Source organism: Salvelinus alpinus, chromosome 34, assembly GCF_045679555.1.
Source record: "Salvelinus alpinus chromosome 34, SLU_Salpinus.1, whole genome shotgun sequence".
Lineage (NCBI taxonomy): Eukaryota > Metazoa > Chordata > Actinopteri > Salmoniformes > Salmonidae > Salvelinus > Salvelinus alpinus.
In genome coordinates, this window is record NC_092119.1 from 3,354,795 (window position 1) to 3,374,202 (window position 19,408).

The window sequence follows — 19,408 nt, forward strand, 5'->3', positions numbered from 1 at the left end:
TCCAGAAAAACAAAACATCGAAACAGCACCCCCCTTGCAATTTATACAAATACTGCACACCCAACTCCCCGTCGGCTTCAGCGTCCTCTCTTTTATGAGCATCCTCCTCGGTGTCGGTTTTGAAGAGGTCCTCCCTTTAGCTCCCGTGTCTACATGACAGCCGCGTAGGTTCTCACGTACAGTCAAACAGAAAGGAGGAACACCATGGCGAGAAACCGTAAAGACAGAGACAGCTGGGGTGAGTGGTTAATCTTTATGAAGATGACTAAATTGGTCTTCTGTAGACGCACATAAAAAAAAGAGGTGCGCTATTTAGCCTATTTAATGTAGCCTAGGCTAGGGAGAGTCTCAGCAATGCAGCTGATCAGATGTTTGTGCATGAATAATGATGGGACAGTCGTTGTAATTTTCATGTTGTTGTCAGAACAAACCGTTACATCTATTGAATGTTCAACAATCGCAAAAACGCTGGCCTGGACCAGACCCAACCAAGCCCCGTTCAGCTGATCAACTCATATCAACCAAGGCCAAGCGTCTATTTCTTTTCACTCTAGTCTACAGGCCAGTGGATCTTCTGTCTGAGCATCCTCATCCCCACACCCTTTAGAATGATTACGGCACACAATAACGAACGACAGCAATAAAAACACAACGCTAGAATTAACCAGTGTTAGAGAGATTTAATTTACAGGCCCTTACACAAAAACCTGTCAAGGCGGCGCGGCTATAGGGGGTATGGGTTAGCTATAGGGGGTATGGGTGGACCTGAGGCAAACAGATGGCATCATCCTCAGCATTACATTTCACTCAGCTACTGACTGTATGTATGTCGCTGGTTTCTGATTGGTGTTCATCTCATATCTGTTTGATAAACACCAATTGTGCCATACCGTTTGGGTCTGTTATCACATAGTTAAAATGAACTTGTTTACAACCGTCATCATTAAACATACTAAGAGCCATAGACGTCACCAGAACCCTGCTATATCGTCTATGCTAAGAGCTGTCGGGCATTCAACATAATGTAGCCTATTGTGATCGCTAGAATGACTGGGTTGGAAGCTATAGAGTGACATAGAATGTTGTTTTTCTATTATCAACGAGAGTTGAGCAGCAATGAGCATTAACCCAGTACATGTACAGAGTAGACCGAGACTCTGCTGATGTCTGAAGCTGCTCTGGAGCAGGAGTCAAGGAACAGCTAGTTTGGAAGTTGGGATTGTGTCCCAAATGACACCCTTTTCCCTAATATAGTGCACTACTTTTGACCAGGAGCCTATGTCTCAAATGACACCCTATTCCCTATATAGTGCACTACTTTTGACCAGGAGCCTATGTCTCAAATGGCACCCTATTCCCTATATAGTGCACTACTTTTGACCAGGAGCCTATGTCTCAAATGGCACCCTATTCCCTATATAGTGCACTACATAATAGTGTACCATTTGGGATGAGGCCTTGATGTGGAGATACCTGTTATTTTAGGACAGGCTTTTGCTTTTGGCCTTTTTTTTTAGTGAGAGAATAAATAAATGCCCCAGTCCAGACCTGAGAAACATAGGATGACATGACTGTTTACATGATTAACTCTGTTCTGTATTCTGCGTTCATTTTGTTTTTGAAAATGGTCTCTTCCTTTATCACCTACAGTATTAGTCCGTTTTGTATTAATGAGACTTGCTATGTTTATTTTTTATGTCATCTTATACAAATGCAGAAATAGAGCTTGGAGTGTTGTGGGTGATAAGATATATTCTTAGACAGTAGGGCGTTCCATTTATCAACTCTTCTCTGTGTTAACAGCCTGCTAACACAACACATTACTTCAAGGGGAGAAAATGATTCAATGTTGTCTATTGTTAACCACACACACACCGAAAGATAGACAGCCACCATATCGTGACTGTGTGCTCCTCAGTCTTCTCCCTGTTAGCAGACTAGCTAGGATTTTGCGGCCTACACAGCCATTAGGCCTCTGGAGACTGTGAAGAGGCAGACTGAGTCACTGCCTTCCTGGAAAGGAAAGCTCTCTGTCTCGCTCTCTCTCTCTGTCTCTCTCTCTGTCTATGTCTCTCTCTCTTTCTCTCTCTCTCTCTCTCTCTCTCTTTCTGTCTCTCCCTCCCTCTCTGTCTCTCTCTGTCTCTCTGTCTCTCACTGTCTCTCTGTCTCTCTGTCTCTCTCTCTCTCTGTCTCTCTCTCTCTCTCTCTCTTTCTGTCTCTCCCTCCCTCTCTGTCTCTCTCTGTCTCTCTGTCTCTCACTGTCTCTCTGTCTCTCTCTGTCTCTGTCTCTGTCTCTCTCTCTCTCTGTCTCTTTCTCAACCCACATCCTCTGTTCTGAACCAATGCTTAACTTGAATCATTACTGGATTTAACATCTCGCTCAGCTACAGTATGTTGGCGTCCCAAATGGCACTACTACATAGTGCACTACTTTTGACCAGGGCCCACTCTATATATGGAATAGGATGTCATTTGGGATGCAGATTTTTGTGATGAGATGATACTGATCTGTTAACCATCGGGGTAGATAGCTGTTATGGTATTAACAAACCTTTAACACTACTTGTCATTATGAAAAAGGTATTGACATATCCGGGTTTTTAATTCAATTCACAAAAACATGTTTTTTTGTGCGCTTTGATGGCATCATCTTTTTCAGTTTATTCCTCCTCCCTCTGGATATTGGCGTTAAGTCTGTCTCCATTTTCCCTTTAACCCTGAGGGAGGTACTGGGTGCTGAAACATTGGTTCCTCAATAAATCATTGGGGAGTATTATAGTGTGAGTCGGTGTTCCAAATGGCACCCTATTCCCTATTTTAGTGCACTACTTTTGAACAGGACCCATAGGGTAGTGGACTATATAGGGCTCTTAGATCTCTGGTCAAACGTACACTATACTATGCACTACATAGGAAATATGGAGCCATTTCAGACGCTCTTCAGAGCATTATAGGATGTGCAACATTCTTTAATTTGTACCTCCCGTGTCATGTGACAGGGTCCTTCACAGACAAAGCCACCTACGACTGGAGCTCAGAGGAGGAGGAGCCTGATGGAAGGGCGCGGCCTATCCAGGTGCTTGTTGTCAAGGACGACCACACCTTTGAGTTGGACGAGGCGGCGCTGAGCCGGATCCTATTGGCCGAAGAGGTCCACAACAGGGAAGTGGTGGCCATATCTGTGGCCGGGGCGTTCCGCAAGGGCAAGTCCTTCCTCATGGACTTCATGCTGCGTTACATGTACAGCCAGGTGAGTTCAAAGGTCATGCTTGTGTAAATGATGGGGATCGGTAATCTCACTCCTCAGCTTGAAATGTCTCCATCCATGTTGCTGAAATGCTTTTTAGTGGCGAAGTTGGCTAAGATATTAGGAAGGTCACTTGTGTTTGTGAGACAGAGGTCCAGAGATCCAGTCTCTGTGTGAGCTGGTGAGGAAGGAAGCAACATTGTTAAATGACACCTGTCACACCTGGCTTTTGGGATTGTCTTGTGTTCATATCTCTTGACCCGGCTATGACCCATCCCTCAGCATGTAAGAGACAATCTATAATTCAACTTTGCATCACTGTTGCTGCATTGACATAATGTGATGATTAAGGTTATGATGTGTCTTACTGTTTTAAGGTTTGTGACTAATATGGTAGCAGCAGGATTGGGTCCAAGAAGCTTCGATCTGTGTTGTATTTCTCGCCTGAATCAGTCTGTATCTAATCTAATGTCCCCAGGCGTCTGAGGAGTGGCTGGGGGAGTCAGAGGAGCCTCTGACAGGGTTCTCCTGGAGGGGTGGATCTGAGAGGGAGACCACCGGCATTCAGATCTGGAGCGAAGTCTTCCTGGTGGACAAGCCAGATGGGCGCAAGGTATCAGATCCTCACCTTTGACCTGTATTCAAGGGGTCACGTCCCAAATGGCACCCTATTTCCTACATAGTGCACTAAATTAGACCCTAATCCCTACATAGTGCACTACTTTAGACCCTAATCCCTACATAGTGCACTACTTTTGACTCAGAGCCCCATAGGTAGATTCTGTATAACGACTACAGTTAGAGGCCCAATCTGTGATATTAATCAGGGATGGGCCCGCTCAGCAGAACTCAGTCAGGGTCTCACCTTACTGTTGTGAGTTATAATAGTAGAATACAACAAGGTACAATTTGTAAACATGGTTGTGCATCATCAGTTTGTCTCTTGTTGTCAGTCACTTAATTAGCTAACATGTCAGCCAACATGTTTTTGATTGGTAAGTTAGCCTAGCAGCCAGCTATCAAAACCTGTAGTAATTATGCAAATATTTCTCTCCACCCTGTTGCAAAAAGGTGTAGAATTGCAGGAAATGAGTTATAAAATTGCTAAATCTTCACTCCGCCACATGGCAAAATGTGTAGAATTGCAGGTAAATGAACTTGTAAATCTTCAGTTTTGTCTCTCCAGTTAAACTGTCATACCATTAACACTGCTGAATGAAGAGTTCTGTTCTCCTGTCTCGTCCCTCAGGTGGCCGTTCTACTGATGGATACCCAGGGAACGTTTGACAGCCAGTCGACGTTGAGGGACTCAGCCACTGTGTTCGCACTGAGCACTATGATCAGCTCCATGCAGGTACAATACAGTGGCTTTGGCCCTAACGACCCCACTGTCTTAACAGGTGCTTTGGCCCTAACGACCCCACTGTCTTAACAGGTACAGTGGCTTTGGCCCTAACGACCCCACTGTCTTAACAGATACAGTGGCTTTGGCCCCTAACGACCCCACTGTCTTAACAGATACAGTGGCTTTGGCCCCTAACGACCCCACTGTCTTAACAGATACAGTGGCTTTGGCCCCTAACGACCCCACTGTCTTAACAGATACAGTGGCTTTGGCCCCTAACGACCCCACTGTCTTAACAGATACAGTGGCTTTGGCCCTAACGACCCCACTGTCTTAACAGGTACAGTGGCTTTGGCCCTAACGACCCCACTGTCTTAACAGGTACAGTGGCTTTGGCCCTAACAACTCCACTGTCTTAACAGGTACAGTGGCTTTGGCCCCTAACGACCACACTGTCTTAACAGGTACAGTGGCTTTGGCCCTAACAACTCCACTGTCTTAACAGATACAGTGGCTTTGGCCCCTAACGACCCCACTGTCTTAACAGGTACAGTGGCTTTGGCCCCTAACGACCCCACTGTCTTAACAGGTACAGTGGCTTTGGCCCCTAACGACCCCACTGTCTTAACAGATACAGTGGCTTTGGCCCCTAACGACCCCACTGTCTTAACAGATACAGTGGCTTTGGCCCCTAACGACCCCACTGTCTTAACAGGTACAGTGGCTTTGGCCCCTAACGACCCCACTGTCTTAACAGATACAGTGGCTTTGGCCCCTAACGACCCCACTGTCTTAACAGATACAGTGGCTTTGGCCCCTAACGACCCCACTGTCTTAACAGATACAGTGGCTTTGGCCCCTAACGACCACACTGTCTTTGAACATAAATAATGACACTGCTTAGAGACCTTGACAACGGTAGATCTTCTGTGCCAAAAACATGTTGAAGTAGAAAAGTTTAATCTCATTTCCCAGGTGTACAACATCTCCCAGAATGTCCAGGAGGATGATCTTCAACACTTGCAGGTACAGTAGAGATTACATCACCTACAATATCACTGAGGTCTTTCCCTGTGGAGACATTCAAATACATAATGACTCTAAAATTAGCCGTTTTTCTAAACACTTTTAAAACGCCTGATTGTGATCAATGTTGATTTAATGTTTTTCTTCTCCTCTCTCTTTGTGTTGTTTCGTAGCTCTTCACTGAGTATGGCAGACTGGCTATGGAGGAAACTTTCCTTAAACCATTCCAGGTAGGACGTTCTCTCCTTTCTGTTATTCAGTTGTAGGCTTGTGCAACCAGACTGACCACTGCGCTGATGTTCATGAAACAGAATGTGAGCTCGCGAGATCAGGGTGGTTTAACGAGGCTAATTCAGTTTACCAGAAGACTGGTTTGACGAGGCTAATTCAGTTTACCAGAAGACTGGTTTGACGAGGCTGGTTTAACAAGGCTAATTCAGTTTACCAGAAGACTGGTTTAACAAGGATGATTCAGTTTACCAGAAGGCTGGTTTAAATCAGGCTGGTTTAACGAGGCTGATTCACCAGAGCAATAATTATTTAGGTCCTATTTACTTTGGTAGCTCAGAGACTTTCCTTGCTAATGCTTTGCCACACTGCACCGTAACTTAGTGAAGCCATGTCTGTATTGTTCCAGTCCATGATATTCCTGGTCCGGGATTGGAGTTTTCCCTACGAGTTTGGCTACGGGCAGGAAGGAGGCATGAAGTTCCTGGAGAAAAGACTCAAGGTCAGAGGTCACAGATGAACAATGATTATAGTGGTTCATATAAAGATAACAACAACAAGAGTTATATTAACACAGTGTCGTTACTTGAAACTAAAAGGCTGCTATTTATGCGACATGATCATGTTAGTTGAAATAATGATAATAATAATAATAATAGTACTGATGATAATAATAATAATAGTACTGATGAAAATAATAATACTGATAATAATGATACTAATAATGATAATAATGATGATAATAATACTGATATTGATAATAATAATAATAATGATGATTATAATAATTATAATACAATTAATAACGATTATAATGAATATAAAGATAATGATTATAAGGATAATAATAATAACGACAATGATTATAAGGATAATAACGATAATGATGATAATGATTATAAGGATAATAATAACGATAATGGTTATAATGATAATGATTATAACGATAATGATTATAATGATAATGATGTAAATAGTAATATAAGAAGACACTTTAATCCAAACAAACATACAGATCCCTCTAATCCTCTGCAGGAATTGAACCCATGACCTTGGATTTGGTAGCAGTACCCTGTTACCAACTGATCTTGTGTTTGTGTCTGTGGTTATGCGGTTGTGTGTCTGTGGTTGCGTGTTGTGTGTCTGTGGTTGCGTGTCTGTGGTTATGTGGTTGTGTGTCTGTGGTTATGCGGTTGTGTGTCTGTGGTTATGCGGTTGTGTGTCTGTGGTTATGCGGTTGTGTGTCTGTGGTTATGCGGTTGTGTGTCTGTGGTTATGCGGTTGTGTGTCTGTGGTTATGCGGTTGTGTGTCTGTGGTTATGCGGTTGTGTGTCTGTGGTTGCGTGTTTGTGTCTGTGGTTGCATATTGTGTGTCTGTGGTTGTGCGGTTGTGTGTCTGTGGTTGAGTGTTGTGTGTCTGTGGTTGAGTGTTGTGTGTCTGTGGTTGAGTGTTGTGTGTCTGTGGTTGAGTGTTTGTGTCTGTGGTTCTGTGTTGTAGATCTCAGAGAATCAACACGAGGAGCTGCAGAACGTTCGTAAACACATCCACTCCTGCTTTACCAACATCTCCTGCTTCCTGATGCCCCACCCCGGACTCAAAGTGGCCACCAACCCTAACTTCGACGGCAGACTCAAAGGTACAATACATATTTTGTCATCTTGGTGGTCTTAAAACAAACACAACACACTTTGTGATGACAAAACAACAGACTAATCACATTGATGAAATTAAACACCACAGAACGTTGATTAATTTAAACACAAAACACAGACCAATCCCATTTATGAATTTAAACACACTTTGGGGTGATTGGTCATGTTCCTGTAAAATGAAATCGCATCAAATTAACATCTAACTTTAATTCTTTTTTACCTTTATTTAACTAGGCAAGTCAACTATGAACAAATTCTTATTTTCTTATTTGGTTAATGTTGCCTCTCCTTAACTTGTGTGCAAATGGTCGCTGGTTCAAGCTCAGCTCGAGGCAGGATAGGCAACCCTACCACTCTCCTAATCTCATTTCTCCCTGACCTGTGTTCAGAGATCGACCGTGAGTTCATCAACAACCTGCAGATCCTGGTCCCGTGGCTTCTGAGTCCCAAGAACCTGGATGTCAAGGAGATCAACGGCAGCAACATCACCTGCAGAGGCCTGCTGGAGTACTTCAAGGTCCGGGGGTCTATCGATTTAAGCCCGGTTCCTGATCTGTTTGTGCTGTTTTACCACAAGTCCTATGGTTGTTGTTAGAAGTTAACAAGACAGCACAAATAAATCTGGGACCAGGCTACTCTAGTTTAGGTTAGGTTTAGGTTTAGGTTAGGTTTAGTTTAGGTTAGGTTTAGGTTTAGTTTAAGGGTAGGTTTAGTTTAGGGTTAGGTTTAGGTTAAACAATGTGCATCAACAGATGTTCACAATGGAGTGAATGCTTCAACCAACCAGTGAATATAATGATATTGAAATGTTGAGTAATGTCGGTGTTTGTTGATGACAATTCCCCCCCCCCCCCCAGGCATACATCAAAATCTACCAGGGGGAGGAGCTGCCACACCCGAAATCCATGCTGCAGGTACCAATGTCTTGTGTTGTATACTTTCTTCCATCATTATAATCCATTATTACCTGATGAATATAACCGTGTGGTGTTCCTCAGGCCACAGCAGAGGCCAACAACCTGGCAGCAGTGGCAGCAGCCAGGGACCTGTACAACAAGAAGATGGAGCAGGTGACAAGGCAGGGCTGTATTCTGTTACGGACTTATCCGGGCTTATCTCCAATTCTAATGCTGCTGCCTATCTGAGACCTACTGTTGTCCAGAGACCTACTGTTGTCCAGAGACCTACTGTTGTCCAGAGACCTACTGTTGTCCAGAGACCTACTGTTGTCCAGAGACCGACTGTTGTCCAGAGACCGACTGTTGTCCAGAGACCGACTGTTGTCCAGAGACCGACTGTTGTCCAGAGACCGACTGTTGCCCTGAGACCTACTGTTGTCCTGAGACCTACTGTTGTCCGCCCCTCCCCCCCGACCAATAGTCATTCTCCTGAAGAGTGAATACTCAATTTCACCCCTCCTCAACCTCTCCCCCCTCTCTCTCCTCCCCCTTTCTCTCTCCTCCATTCCTCCCCCTTTCTCTCCCATCCACTCCTCCTCCTCTCTCCCCAGGTGTGTGGTGGGGACCGGCCCTTCCTGGCTCCGGCAGAGCTCCAGGCCAGACACAGTGACATCAGAGAGGAAGCCCTCCAGGTGTTCCGGGGGGTCAAGAAGATGGGAGGGGAGGAGTTTAGCCGACGCTACCTGCTACAGCTGGAGGGAGAGGTATGTCACAGGAAGCACAGGTGGGATCTGAACCCCCTGTCTCTTGCTCGGGAAACCAACATATTTCTTATAACCATTAACCCAATAGGAAATTCCCTCTTTTGTGGTATGTTACAGGTGGGATAGCTCTCTACCTACTTTGCACAGCTTAGACAATTGGTCTTTAACAAAACTGTTCAAGCTCGTTCAAGTTCCTGGAGGAGCGTTGATGGAAAGCAATCTTCAAGTCACGCAATCTCTAAGTAATTTATTCCTTAGCCACTCCACTGTAGCTTTGACTGTGTGTTTCGTTGTCATGCCGAAAGGTGAACTTCCGTCCCAGTTTCAGCTTTCTCGCAGAGGGCAGCAGCTTTTCCTCAAGGACTTTTTCTGTACATTGCTACATTATAGTTTCCTGTTCTATCTTGATCAGAAACTTCTCCATAACATGGTGCTGCCACCACCACGCTTCACAGTAGGGATGGTGTTCATTGGGGGATGTGCCGTGTTGGATTTGCACCAGACGTAACGCTTTGCATTTAGGCCAAAAGGTTCAGTTCTTGTTTCTTCAGACCACTAAACTTTTTGCCATAAAGCTAAAGAATCTCCTTAGTGTTTTATTTTTTAAACATTTTTGTTCCATCCTTCAAACAGGATTCAAGGTGGGCTTTTCTGGAGTAATGGCTTCCTTCGGGCCACGCTACTATACACGGCAGACATTGTTGTCACGTGCGCACTGTGACCAGTCGTGGAAATAAAAGCCTGTAGCTCTTTCCAAGTTGCCATTGAACTCTTAGTAGCCTCTCTCTGATCAGTCTCCTACTGGCTCAGTCATGTGTAACCGATGTGAAATGGCTAGCTAGTTAGCGGTGGTGCGCGCTAATAGCGTTTCAAATCGGTGACGTCACTCGCTTTGAGACCTTGAAGTAGTGGTTCCCCTTGCTCTGCAAGGGCCGCGGCTTTTGTGGAGCGATGGGTAACGATGCTTCGTGGGTGACTGTTGTTGATGTGTGCAGAGGGTCCCTGGTTCGCGCCCGGGGCGAGGGGACGGACTAAAGTTATACTGTTACACATGCAGGTTGGAGCGACGACCTGACCTAGGCAGGGTCTTGGTAGTGCCATACACCTTCCGTTTCTTAATAATCGTCTTTACCAAGGGATATTCAAGGCCTTTGAAATCATTTTATACACATCCACCGATTTCGGCCTTAACACAACTTTGTACTGGGATTCTTTTGAACGCTCCTTGGTGCTCATGGTTTGAAGTGTCTGCTTTGCAATTCACTACCCAGCAGAGGGACCCTTCTTCTTCTTTGGTATTATGGCGGTCAGCAAGCAAACAAAATGTTCTAACCCTGTTACCCATTAGAACTTCCCCACTAATAGAGGGAACCTACAGGAACTGATGAATTTAACTTTCCTTTATGATTGTGTTTTTTTTTGTGTATTTGAACGTGTCGTTTTAAATGTGTATATTGTATGTCTCTGTGTATTGTGTTCACAGGGCTCACCTGGAAATGAGACCCTCTGTCTCAATGTTGACTTCCTGTTCAAATAAAAGGTCCAAAATGTATATAAAATAAAGACTACGGGTCAATCGGAAATTACCTTTTTAAATTAGAATTCTGCCGTAGCGCAGATCTTCTGAGCAGATTGAATGGACCCCCCCCCCCCCCCACTGTGGTAATTCCCCTATAACCAACTCTGTTCCAGGTGGACGAGGTGTTCAACCAGTACATCAAGCACAACGACTCCAAGAACATCTTCCACGCCGCCCGCACCCCGGCCACGCTGTTCGTGGTCATCTTCATCATGTACGTGGCGGCGGGCATCACGGGCTTCGTGGGGGTTGACATCATCGCCAGCGTGTGTAACATGATTCTGGGCCTGACGCTGATCACCCTGTGTACCTGGGCCTATATACGTTACTCCGGGGAGTACCGAGAGCTGGGCCAGGTCATCGACCAGGTGGCTGGAGCACTCTGGGACCAGGTAGGTCCCCAGACCTGGGCTATGCCCAAATTGTATTTTATTCTATATTTTAGTGTATAGCCAGAGGTACGGTGTCCATTTTTAGGATATCCTCAGTCTCATACCTCACCCCGTCCATTGTGTTAAATCTCACTCCTTCATGAAGGGATTGACTCAAAGAAGGAAAAGGAATGACTCGAGGAAGGCTTGAGGCTGAGGATGTCCTAAAATGGACACCGTACATACGCTCTATGACAATGTGCGTTATCATATCAATGTGTGTACCATAAAGGGATTAAAAGTTTATGGACTCCTAAACCAGAAGGATCCTCAGTTTTAACTAGAGATGTTGTGTATAAGTAAGCTATAGAGCATTTAAACCACTAGGTGGCGACATACAACACATTTTACTGTGTTGAACAATCTGGAAATAATCGCAACGTGTTGTCTTTAGAGTTGGAGCTGAAGAAAACATTTCAAACATGTAAATATTTCATATTACATTTGATTTATTTTAAATGATTTGTCTAAGACCTGTGTTTATGTTTTTCCTCTATGTTTTGCAACAGGGAAGCACAAATGAGGTGAGTGGGGAGTTGTGCTCTGTCAGTCAGTGTTAGGCCATAGAGATAAAAAGAGAACTCCAGATGGATAGAACTAGTTTATCCATAATGGCACAGATGGTATAGGGTCTACTGGATGTTTCAATCCATCTCTATGGTATAGGTCCCTACTGGATGTTTCAATCCATCTCTATGATATAGGTCCCTACTGGATGTTTCAATCCATCTCTATGATATAGGTCCCTACTGGATGTTTCAATCCATCTCTATGATATAGGTCCCTACTGGATGTTTCAATCCATCTCTATGGTATAGGTCCTACTGGATGTTTCAATCCATCTCTATGGTATAGGTCCCTACTGGATGTTTCAATCCATCTCTATGGTATAGGTCCTACTGGATGTTTCAATCCATCTCTATGATATAGGTCCTACTGGATGTTTCAATCCATCTCTATGGTATAGGTCCTACTGGATGTTTCAATCCATCTCTATGATATAGGTCCTACTGGATGTTTCAATCCATCTCTATGGTATAGGTCCCTACTGGATGTTTCAATCCATCTCTATGGTATAGGTCCTACTGGATGTTTCAATCCATCTCTATGGTATAGGTCCCTACTGGATGTTTCAATCCATCTCTATGGTATAGGTCCTACTGGATGTTTCAATCCATCTCTATGGTATAGGTCCTACTGGATGTTTCAATCCATCTCTATGGTATAGGTCCCTACTGGATGTTTCAATCCATCTCTATGGTATAGGTCCCTACTGGATGTTTCAATCCATCTCTATGGTATAGGTCCTACTGGATGTTTCAATCCATCTCTATGGTATAGGTCCCTACTGGATGTTTCAATCCATCTCTATGGTATAGGTCCTACTGGATGTTTCAATCCATCTCTATGGTATAGGTCCCTACTGGATGTTTCAATCCATCTCTATGGTATAGGTCCTACTGGATGCATTCCAATATTGGTTAGTCTGAAATGCACCCTCTTCCTCTCCCTATTGGTTAGTCTGAAATGCACCCTCTTCCTCTCCTGTTGTTCACAGGTTCTGTAGAAGGCTAGATGTTGTCTAGGAAGTGCCGTTTCTGTATCTAGACACATTTGGAACCAACGATCTTGAGGATTCTGACAATGATTTATTTAAATGCCCTCTCTTCTTGGCCAGATAGTTACGATCCCTCTTCTCATTTCCTCCTCCTTTCTCCAGGCGCTGTATAAGCTGTATAACGCTGCAGCCAATCACGGGCACCTGTACCACCATGCGTTCTCTGGTCCCCAGGCCCCCGAAGAAGAGGGGGAGGCCCCCGAGAAACCCACCAGGAAGAGGAACTGACTGGGTGACCTGATTGGCTAGAGCACAGCAGGGACTGCTGGGTACCTCTTAAGTAGCATGATGGACAGAGAGGAGGGAAGCATCCTCTTTTACTATGGTATTGGCTGGAATAGTCCAGTGACTTGTTCACTATTTTAAATCCAAATGTGGACAATGTAATGTCCCAGAGGCACAATCTCGCTTTGAACTGGGGGTGCTGCCCTATCAACAAATGGGGATTTTCACTTATCATTGTCCTTCATTTGGAGAACATAGGTGCAGTAGAGTAATTTATAGTTTACGGCATATTTGATTGTCTTACGTCAGATAGCGTGACGAACGACCGTCTGCACTGGTAGTTTGGCAACGCGTTCCCCTTTTAGAAAAAACTAAGCCATCTGTCTGAAGACAATGCTGCTGATTTTCACAAATAGTTCACCTGATTATGCTATTTTGAGGAGAGAGGTTTAATTGAAGTTGACCTCTGACCTGTAACTGACTGGCGGGTCCCATGTATATTGATATTTGATCAAGTTTAGTGCTTTTTATCTAAGAAACGTGTACGATGGATGCATCCTAAATCACACCCTAATAAAAGGGAATAGGGTCCCTTTTGGTTGCAGACAGTATCTTTGCTTAAAATATACATATTTTCAACAGCATGGTAAATCGTTATTGTCTACCATTTTAGGCTCTCCAGTCTTATCTTGAGTCTGGTATATTTGTTAACATTTCTGACATGTTTAGGGCTTGTACTTATTCTGGCACTTTAAAAGGAAAACTCCACCCAAAGACTATCTTTTGGTATTTGTTTCATTAGTCCATTGTTGACATCGTCCTAAAATGTTTTGCTTGTCGGCGATCGCGTCTTAAAGATATGTAACTTTCAAAATACAGAAATTATCCCTGTATGATGCATTTTGTATCATATGATGAAAAACACATCATACTGGGATGGTTTATTTTTATTTTTTAGTTATTCAATCTATGGGTACTGTGTGCCAATATCGTGCATCTACAGTTCCATGCAGCATTGTCTTCCTTCGTATGTGGCTGCCACTAGTTTTCATGATGTGCACACAGAATTTAAATATATCTTATTGTATCTCAAAATGGTCACAAATTTAGACTGGAACAGAATTCACTGGCGGGGACACGATAGTTGTAATTCAAGTAGTGGAAATACTCCCCAACACTGAGTTAGTTACGGGATAGTTCTGTAGACATGTATAATTTGACCACAGTGTAATTTGTGATGGGATCAAAGAGCCTTCAACTAATAGCACAGGGCTGGGTAGAGAATGATTCTAAACAGTTCAAAAGGTCACACTATCTATTATATGTATCTATCACTTCATGTTGGTCTGCTTCCTGCTCAGTTTTGGTAAATAAATGAACTTACAAAACAGAAAATTGTATTATCCTTTGAACTGGTGTGTGGCCTTTTTGTGGGTGGAGGGATGGCTGGGGGAAATAGTCCATTGTACAGAAGAGGAGAGAGAGCGACCATTGTTGTTGGTACAAATTGAATGTTCTAGCAAAGCACTGGAACACACAGAATCAGTTCTAGAATGAGTTTACTGCTCATGAAATATCTTCATAGATCCCTCCTACTAGCCTGGTTTGTACGGTCTTGCCAACTCCTGTAGTCCTTGTCATGCAGCTGTGACCATAGTAGTTGGCAAACCACAACACACTCTATACTTCTTTAGGCTGTCTGTCTGTCTGGACTACTGCATGGTAAAGATAAAAGGAGGATGCCCTAGAGGGGTAAACCACAACACGGGATCGTTGAGTTAACCAGCTAACTTTAATAAACCCGAAATAACTGTTGATTTACTGATTCATTAGAGATTCTCCAGTAGTTCTGAAAGTGGAATACTATGTCACGCACAGTATGTGCACAACGTCATTGCCCTCTCTTTCCTCGCTGCGTCCACTGAGCGGTTGGGCCCGCCCTGCAACCTCATTGGATAACTCTGGGCAGGCCTCTTGCTAGCGGTCACTCAAATACGAGGGGCTCATTGGCTGGGGCTGGCCCTTCGTGGGGGGAAATGTAGGGAAAATGTAACCGCACAGCTTCAAGAAAAGTTGCTTTCAAACTAGGGATTTTGTGGCTAATTGAGGTAAGTTTTTCTGCATGTATAAATTATACATTGACTTACCCAGCGGGAAGTTTAAAAAATACTTAGTCACCGGAGCATGTCTTTAAGAAAGTTAAACCTGTTTTGGTTTAGTCCATTAGATCATGCTCATTTAAAGCTTATCTTTCCAAAAAATTAAAAAAGTTATTTCAAAATGTTTTGGCAATTTAGCGGGCTAATAACTCTGTGATCCTGTTGTGTACCTTTCTGATGAGCTAAACTTCTGTCTCCCAAACGGCTTGGGCCTGTTAACCAGTGGTTGTGTTATTGTCGGAAACAATATATGTCAGAGAACTGTTACATTTGTAGATTGAATTGCATAGAATTTTTATGAGAAAACAATATGTACAGTACTAGTCAAAAGTTTGGACACCTACTCATTCAAGGGTTTTTATTTTTACTATTTTCTACATTGTAGAATAGTGACGACATAAACTATGAAATAACACATATGGAATCATGTAGTAACCAAAAAAGTGTTAAACAAATCAACATATATTTTAGATTCTTCAAAGTAGCCACCCTTGAGAGAATGACAAGAGAATGCAAAGCCATCAAGGTAAAGGGTGGCTACTTTAAAAATCTAAAATATGTTGATTTGTTTAACACTTTTTTGGTTACTACATTATTTCATAGTTTGTCGTCACTATTATTCTACAATGTAGAAAATAGTAAAAATAAATTACAACCCTTGAATGAGTAGGTGTGTCCACTGGTACTGTATATTTATACATATTAAAGACCATGGAGTAGGTGTGTCCACTGGTACTGTATAGTAATACATTTTAAAGACCATGGAGTAGGTGTGTCCACTGGTACTGTATATTTATACATTTTAAAGACCATGGAGTAGGTGTGTCCACTGGTCCTGTATAGTAATACATTTTAAAGACCACGGATCAAAGCCATTTAACCTTATCTTGCATCCCAAAAATTAACCAGCTTTTTTTGGGGGCCATTTTGTTTTTCAATGTTAATTTACATGTCAGGTTGTTGTCATGGTTATAAAGGTCTGACCAAAGAGGTTTGTACTGTAACAGAGTTCCGAGTCCCGAATGGAACCCCTTCCCCTATACAGTGCACTACTTCTCTGGTCAGAAATAGTGCACCATATAGGGATTAGGGAGCCATTTGGGAGCACACAGCCAAATACATGAGGCACGGTGATTTGTTCATCGTCGTATAATGTAACATTCACTACAAGACATCAGCGTTTTTAATTAAAAATGGGAGAAAATGTCTCTGTCTGATCTTCAACATACAGTGATTTAATTATCTAAAAAGGAGAACGTCACGTCGTGTTCATCAGGAACCAAACGGATTGAAACGGATTGAAACGGGAGGCTACCAGTAGGCTGCACTCCAATACGAAGCGCTCACTTTGTTTTTCCCCTCGAACACCACCCCGGTGTGGACTCGTTTAAAAAAAACACGATGTTGGTCAGGTTTTGTACGTTTCTGTCAGAATGGTGTTACAAATATGAAACGAGAATTTAAAAATAAATAAAATCAATAGGTTTAAATAATTTATTGATAGTTGCTTTTTCAAAAGACAATAGTTACAATTACAGATGAAAGAAATTGACTGTACACAAGAGGAGTGTGTATTACTTGAGTGCATAGTTTGGGGTTTTGAATGAAAAACAGGCATCGGTTGGAGGAAAAAGACAGACTAGCTGTTTGGTCCCTCTTCCCTTTTCCACAGGCTTGAGAAAAAAAAGAGTTGTTTTCGCAGCAAGCTATTGCTTTTGTCCTGCATCTGCACTTCATGAGGTTAAGAACAGACGGGTCGTAACTAGCTGTATGGTGACACCATTAACAGACGGGTCGTAACTAGCTGTATGGTGACATCATTAAGAACAGACGGGTCGTAACTAGCTGTATGGTGACACCATTAAGAACAGACTGGTCGTAACTAGCTGTATGGTGACACCATTAAGAACAGACTGGTCGTAACTAGCTGTATGGTGACATCATTAACAGACGGGTCGTAACTAGCTGTATGGTGACACCATTAAGAACAGACGGGTCGTAACTAGCTGTATGGTGACACCATTAAGAACAGACGGGTCGTAACTAGCTGTATGGTGACATCATTAAGAACAGACGGGTCGTAACTAGCTGTATGGTGACATCATTAAGAACAGACGGGTCGTAACTAGCTGTATGGTGACATCATTAAGAACAGACGGGTCATAACTAGCTGTATGGTGACATAACTAGTTGTTATTGCATAGCTTAGTAACTGTGGTTTACTAAGCTCAGAGCGGAGACAGTCACCATCAATCCATCACAACATAATAAAAGGCATTACAAAACCCACATCCAGAAAATAACCAATTATCAGAGGCAACTTCCCAAACCGCATCTTATTCCCATAGTGCAATATGTTTGACCAGAGCCCGTAGTCTAAAGTAGTGCACTATATAGGGAATAGGTTGCCATAGGGCTCTGGTATAAAGTAGTGCACTATATAGGGAATAGGGTTCCATAGGGCTCTGGTCTAAAGTAGTGCACTATATAGGGAATAGGGTTCCATAGGGCTCTGGTCTAAAGTAGTGCACTATATAGGGAATAGGGTTCCATTTGGGGTCCAGCCAGAGTACATTCACATACAGAAGATTATCAGGAAATGCACTTCAGATGTTTGTTTTGGCAAAGCTAAGGCATCTTGGGACATCTGAATCATTAGTGTTATATTAGGCAGTAACCCAAATGGCATCCTATTCCCTATATCGGTGTTTCCCAACCCTGGTCCTCCTGTACCCCCACAACCCCGGTCCTCCTGTACCCCCACAACCCCGGTCCTCCTGTAACGCCAACAGTAGACTAACCCCGGTCCTCCTGTACCCCCAACAGTAGACCAACGCCGGTCCTCCTGTACCCCCAACCCTGGTCCTCCTTTTGGGGGTACTGGACTTTTGGGGGTACTGGAGAACCAGGGTTGGTGTACTGTTGGGGGTACTGGAGGACCAGGGAAACACTGCCCTATGTAGTGCACTACTTTTGACCAGGGCTCATAGGGAATAGGGTGTAATTTGGGCTGAAGATATGTTTCCAGTAGCTTATGTGTTTTAAATCATTAATTATGACGTATAGTGATGCACAGAGCCAAGTTCCTGACATGGAACGCTGTAGTGTATCCTACAAAGCGCCAGGTCTTCATGAAGACCTGTTCCATATCAGAACTTCAAAATCTTCAGAAAGACAATTACAGAAGTTTTAGAGGATTGTCTTATATAAAAAAGGAAGTATTGATGACAATTACAATATATCACATTAAAATTGTTGAAAAGTTCAATAATATCATTTCTGTTTTATGGGGCGGGCTACAATTACAAAAACATTTATGAAACAGAATTCATATGGAAACGAGTTCCCAAGGCAACGCTGCTGGTCCTTTAAATGGAAATGTTTTAAATATAATTTTAACAAAGCAAAAAAATAACAGGCAACTGCTGCCTCTGATGAAAAGGCACAATCTCAACCCGTCGTCTTATTATAGTCTTTTATGGACATTCAAACAAGCAGATCTGTCAGCCTGTAATCTTCCTGTCTTTACAAAACAGAGGAGGAGCAGCTTCCCTACTGTAGTAACCTCAGGAGGAGGAGGAGCTTCCCTACTGTAGTAACCTCAGGAGGAGGAGCTTCCCTACTGTAGTAACCTCAGGAGGAGGAGCTTCCCTACTGTAGTAACCTCAGGAGGAGGAGCTTCCCTACTGTAGTAACCTCAGGAGGAGGAGCTTCCCTACTGTAGTAACCTCAGGAGGAGGAGCTTCCCTACTGTAGTAACCTCAGGAAGAGGAGCTTCCCTACTGTAGTAACCTCAGGAGGAGGAGCTTCCCTACTGTAGTAACCTCAGGAGGAGGAGCTTCCCTACTGTAGTAACCTCAGGAGGAGGAGCTTCCCTACTGTAGTAACCTCAGAGGGAGGAGCTTCCCTACTGTAGTAACCTCAGGAGGAGGAGCTTCCCTACTGTAGTAACCTCAGGAGGAGGAGCTTCCCTACTGTAGTAACCTCAGGAGGAGGAGGAGCTTCCCTACTGTAGTAACCTCAGGAGGAGGAGGAGCTTCCCTACTGTAGTAACCTCAGGAGGAGGAGGAGCTTCCCTACTGTAGTAACCTCAGGAGGAGGAGGAGCTTCCCTACTGTAGTAACCTCAGGAGGAGGAGCTTCCCTACTGTAGTAACCTCAGGAGGAGGAGCTTCCCTACTGTAGTAACCTCAGGAGGAGGAGCTTCCCTACTGTAGTAACCTCAGAAGGAGGAG

General features: G+C 43.5%; 1 protein-coding gene across 1 annotated transcript; it reads left to right on the forward strand.

Annotated features, from left to right (window-relative positions):
- Positions 1-53: 53 nt before the first annotated feature.
- Positions 54-14,427, forward strand: LOC139563423 (atlastin-1-like). Its single transcript, XM_071382083.1, has 15 exons — positions 54-238; positions 3,000-3,250; positions 3,726-3,860; positions 4,497-4,601; positions 5,568-5,618; positions 5,792-5,848; positions 6,256-6,348; positions 7,345-7,483; positions 7,889-8,016; positions 8,357-8,413; positions 8,498-8,569; positions 9,010-9,162; positions 10,855-11,133; positions 11,682-11,696; positions 12,893-14,427. The coding sequence occupies exons 1-15, from the start codon at positions 205-207 to the stop codon at positions 13,016-13,018; spliced, it is 1,695 nt and encodes a 564-aa protein (XP_071238184.1). The 5' UTR covers positions 54-204; the 3' UTR covers positions 13,019-14,427.
- The last annotated feature ends 4,981 nt before the right edge of the window (positions 14,428-19,408 follow it).

Coding starts and splice junctions, on each gene's coding strand:
- LOC139563423 (XM_071382083.1), top strand. CDS start 205: ATGGCGAGAAACCGTAAAGACAGAGACAGCTGGG. Junction 7,484..7,888: donor CTTCGACGGCAGACTCAAAG/GTACAATACATA, acceptor ACCTGTGTTCAG/AGATCGACCGTGAGTTCATC. Junction 9,163..10,854: donor TGCTACAGCTGGAGGGAGAG/GTATGTCACAGG, acceptor ACTCTGTTCCAG/GTGGACGAGGTGTTCAACCA.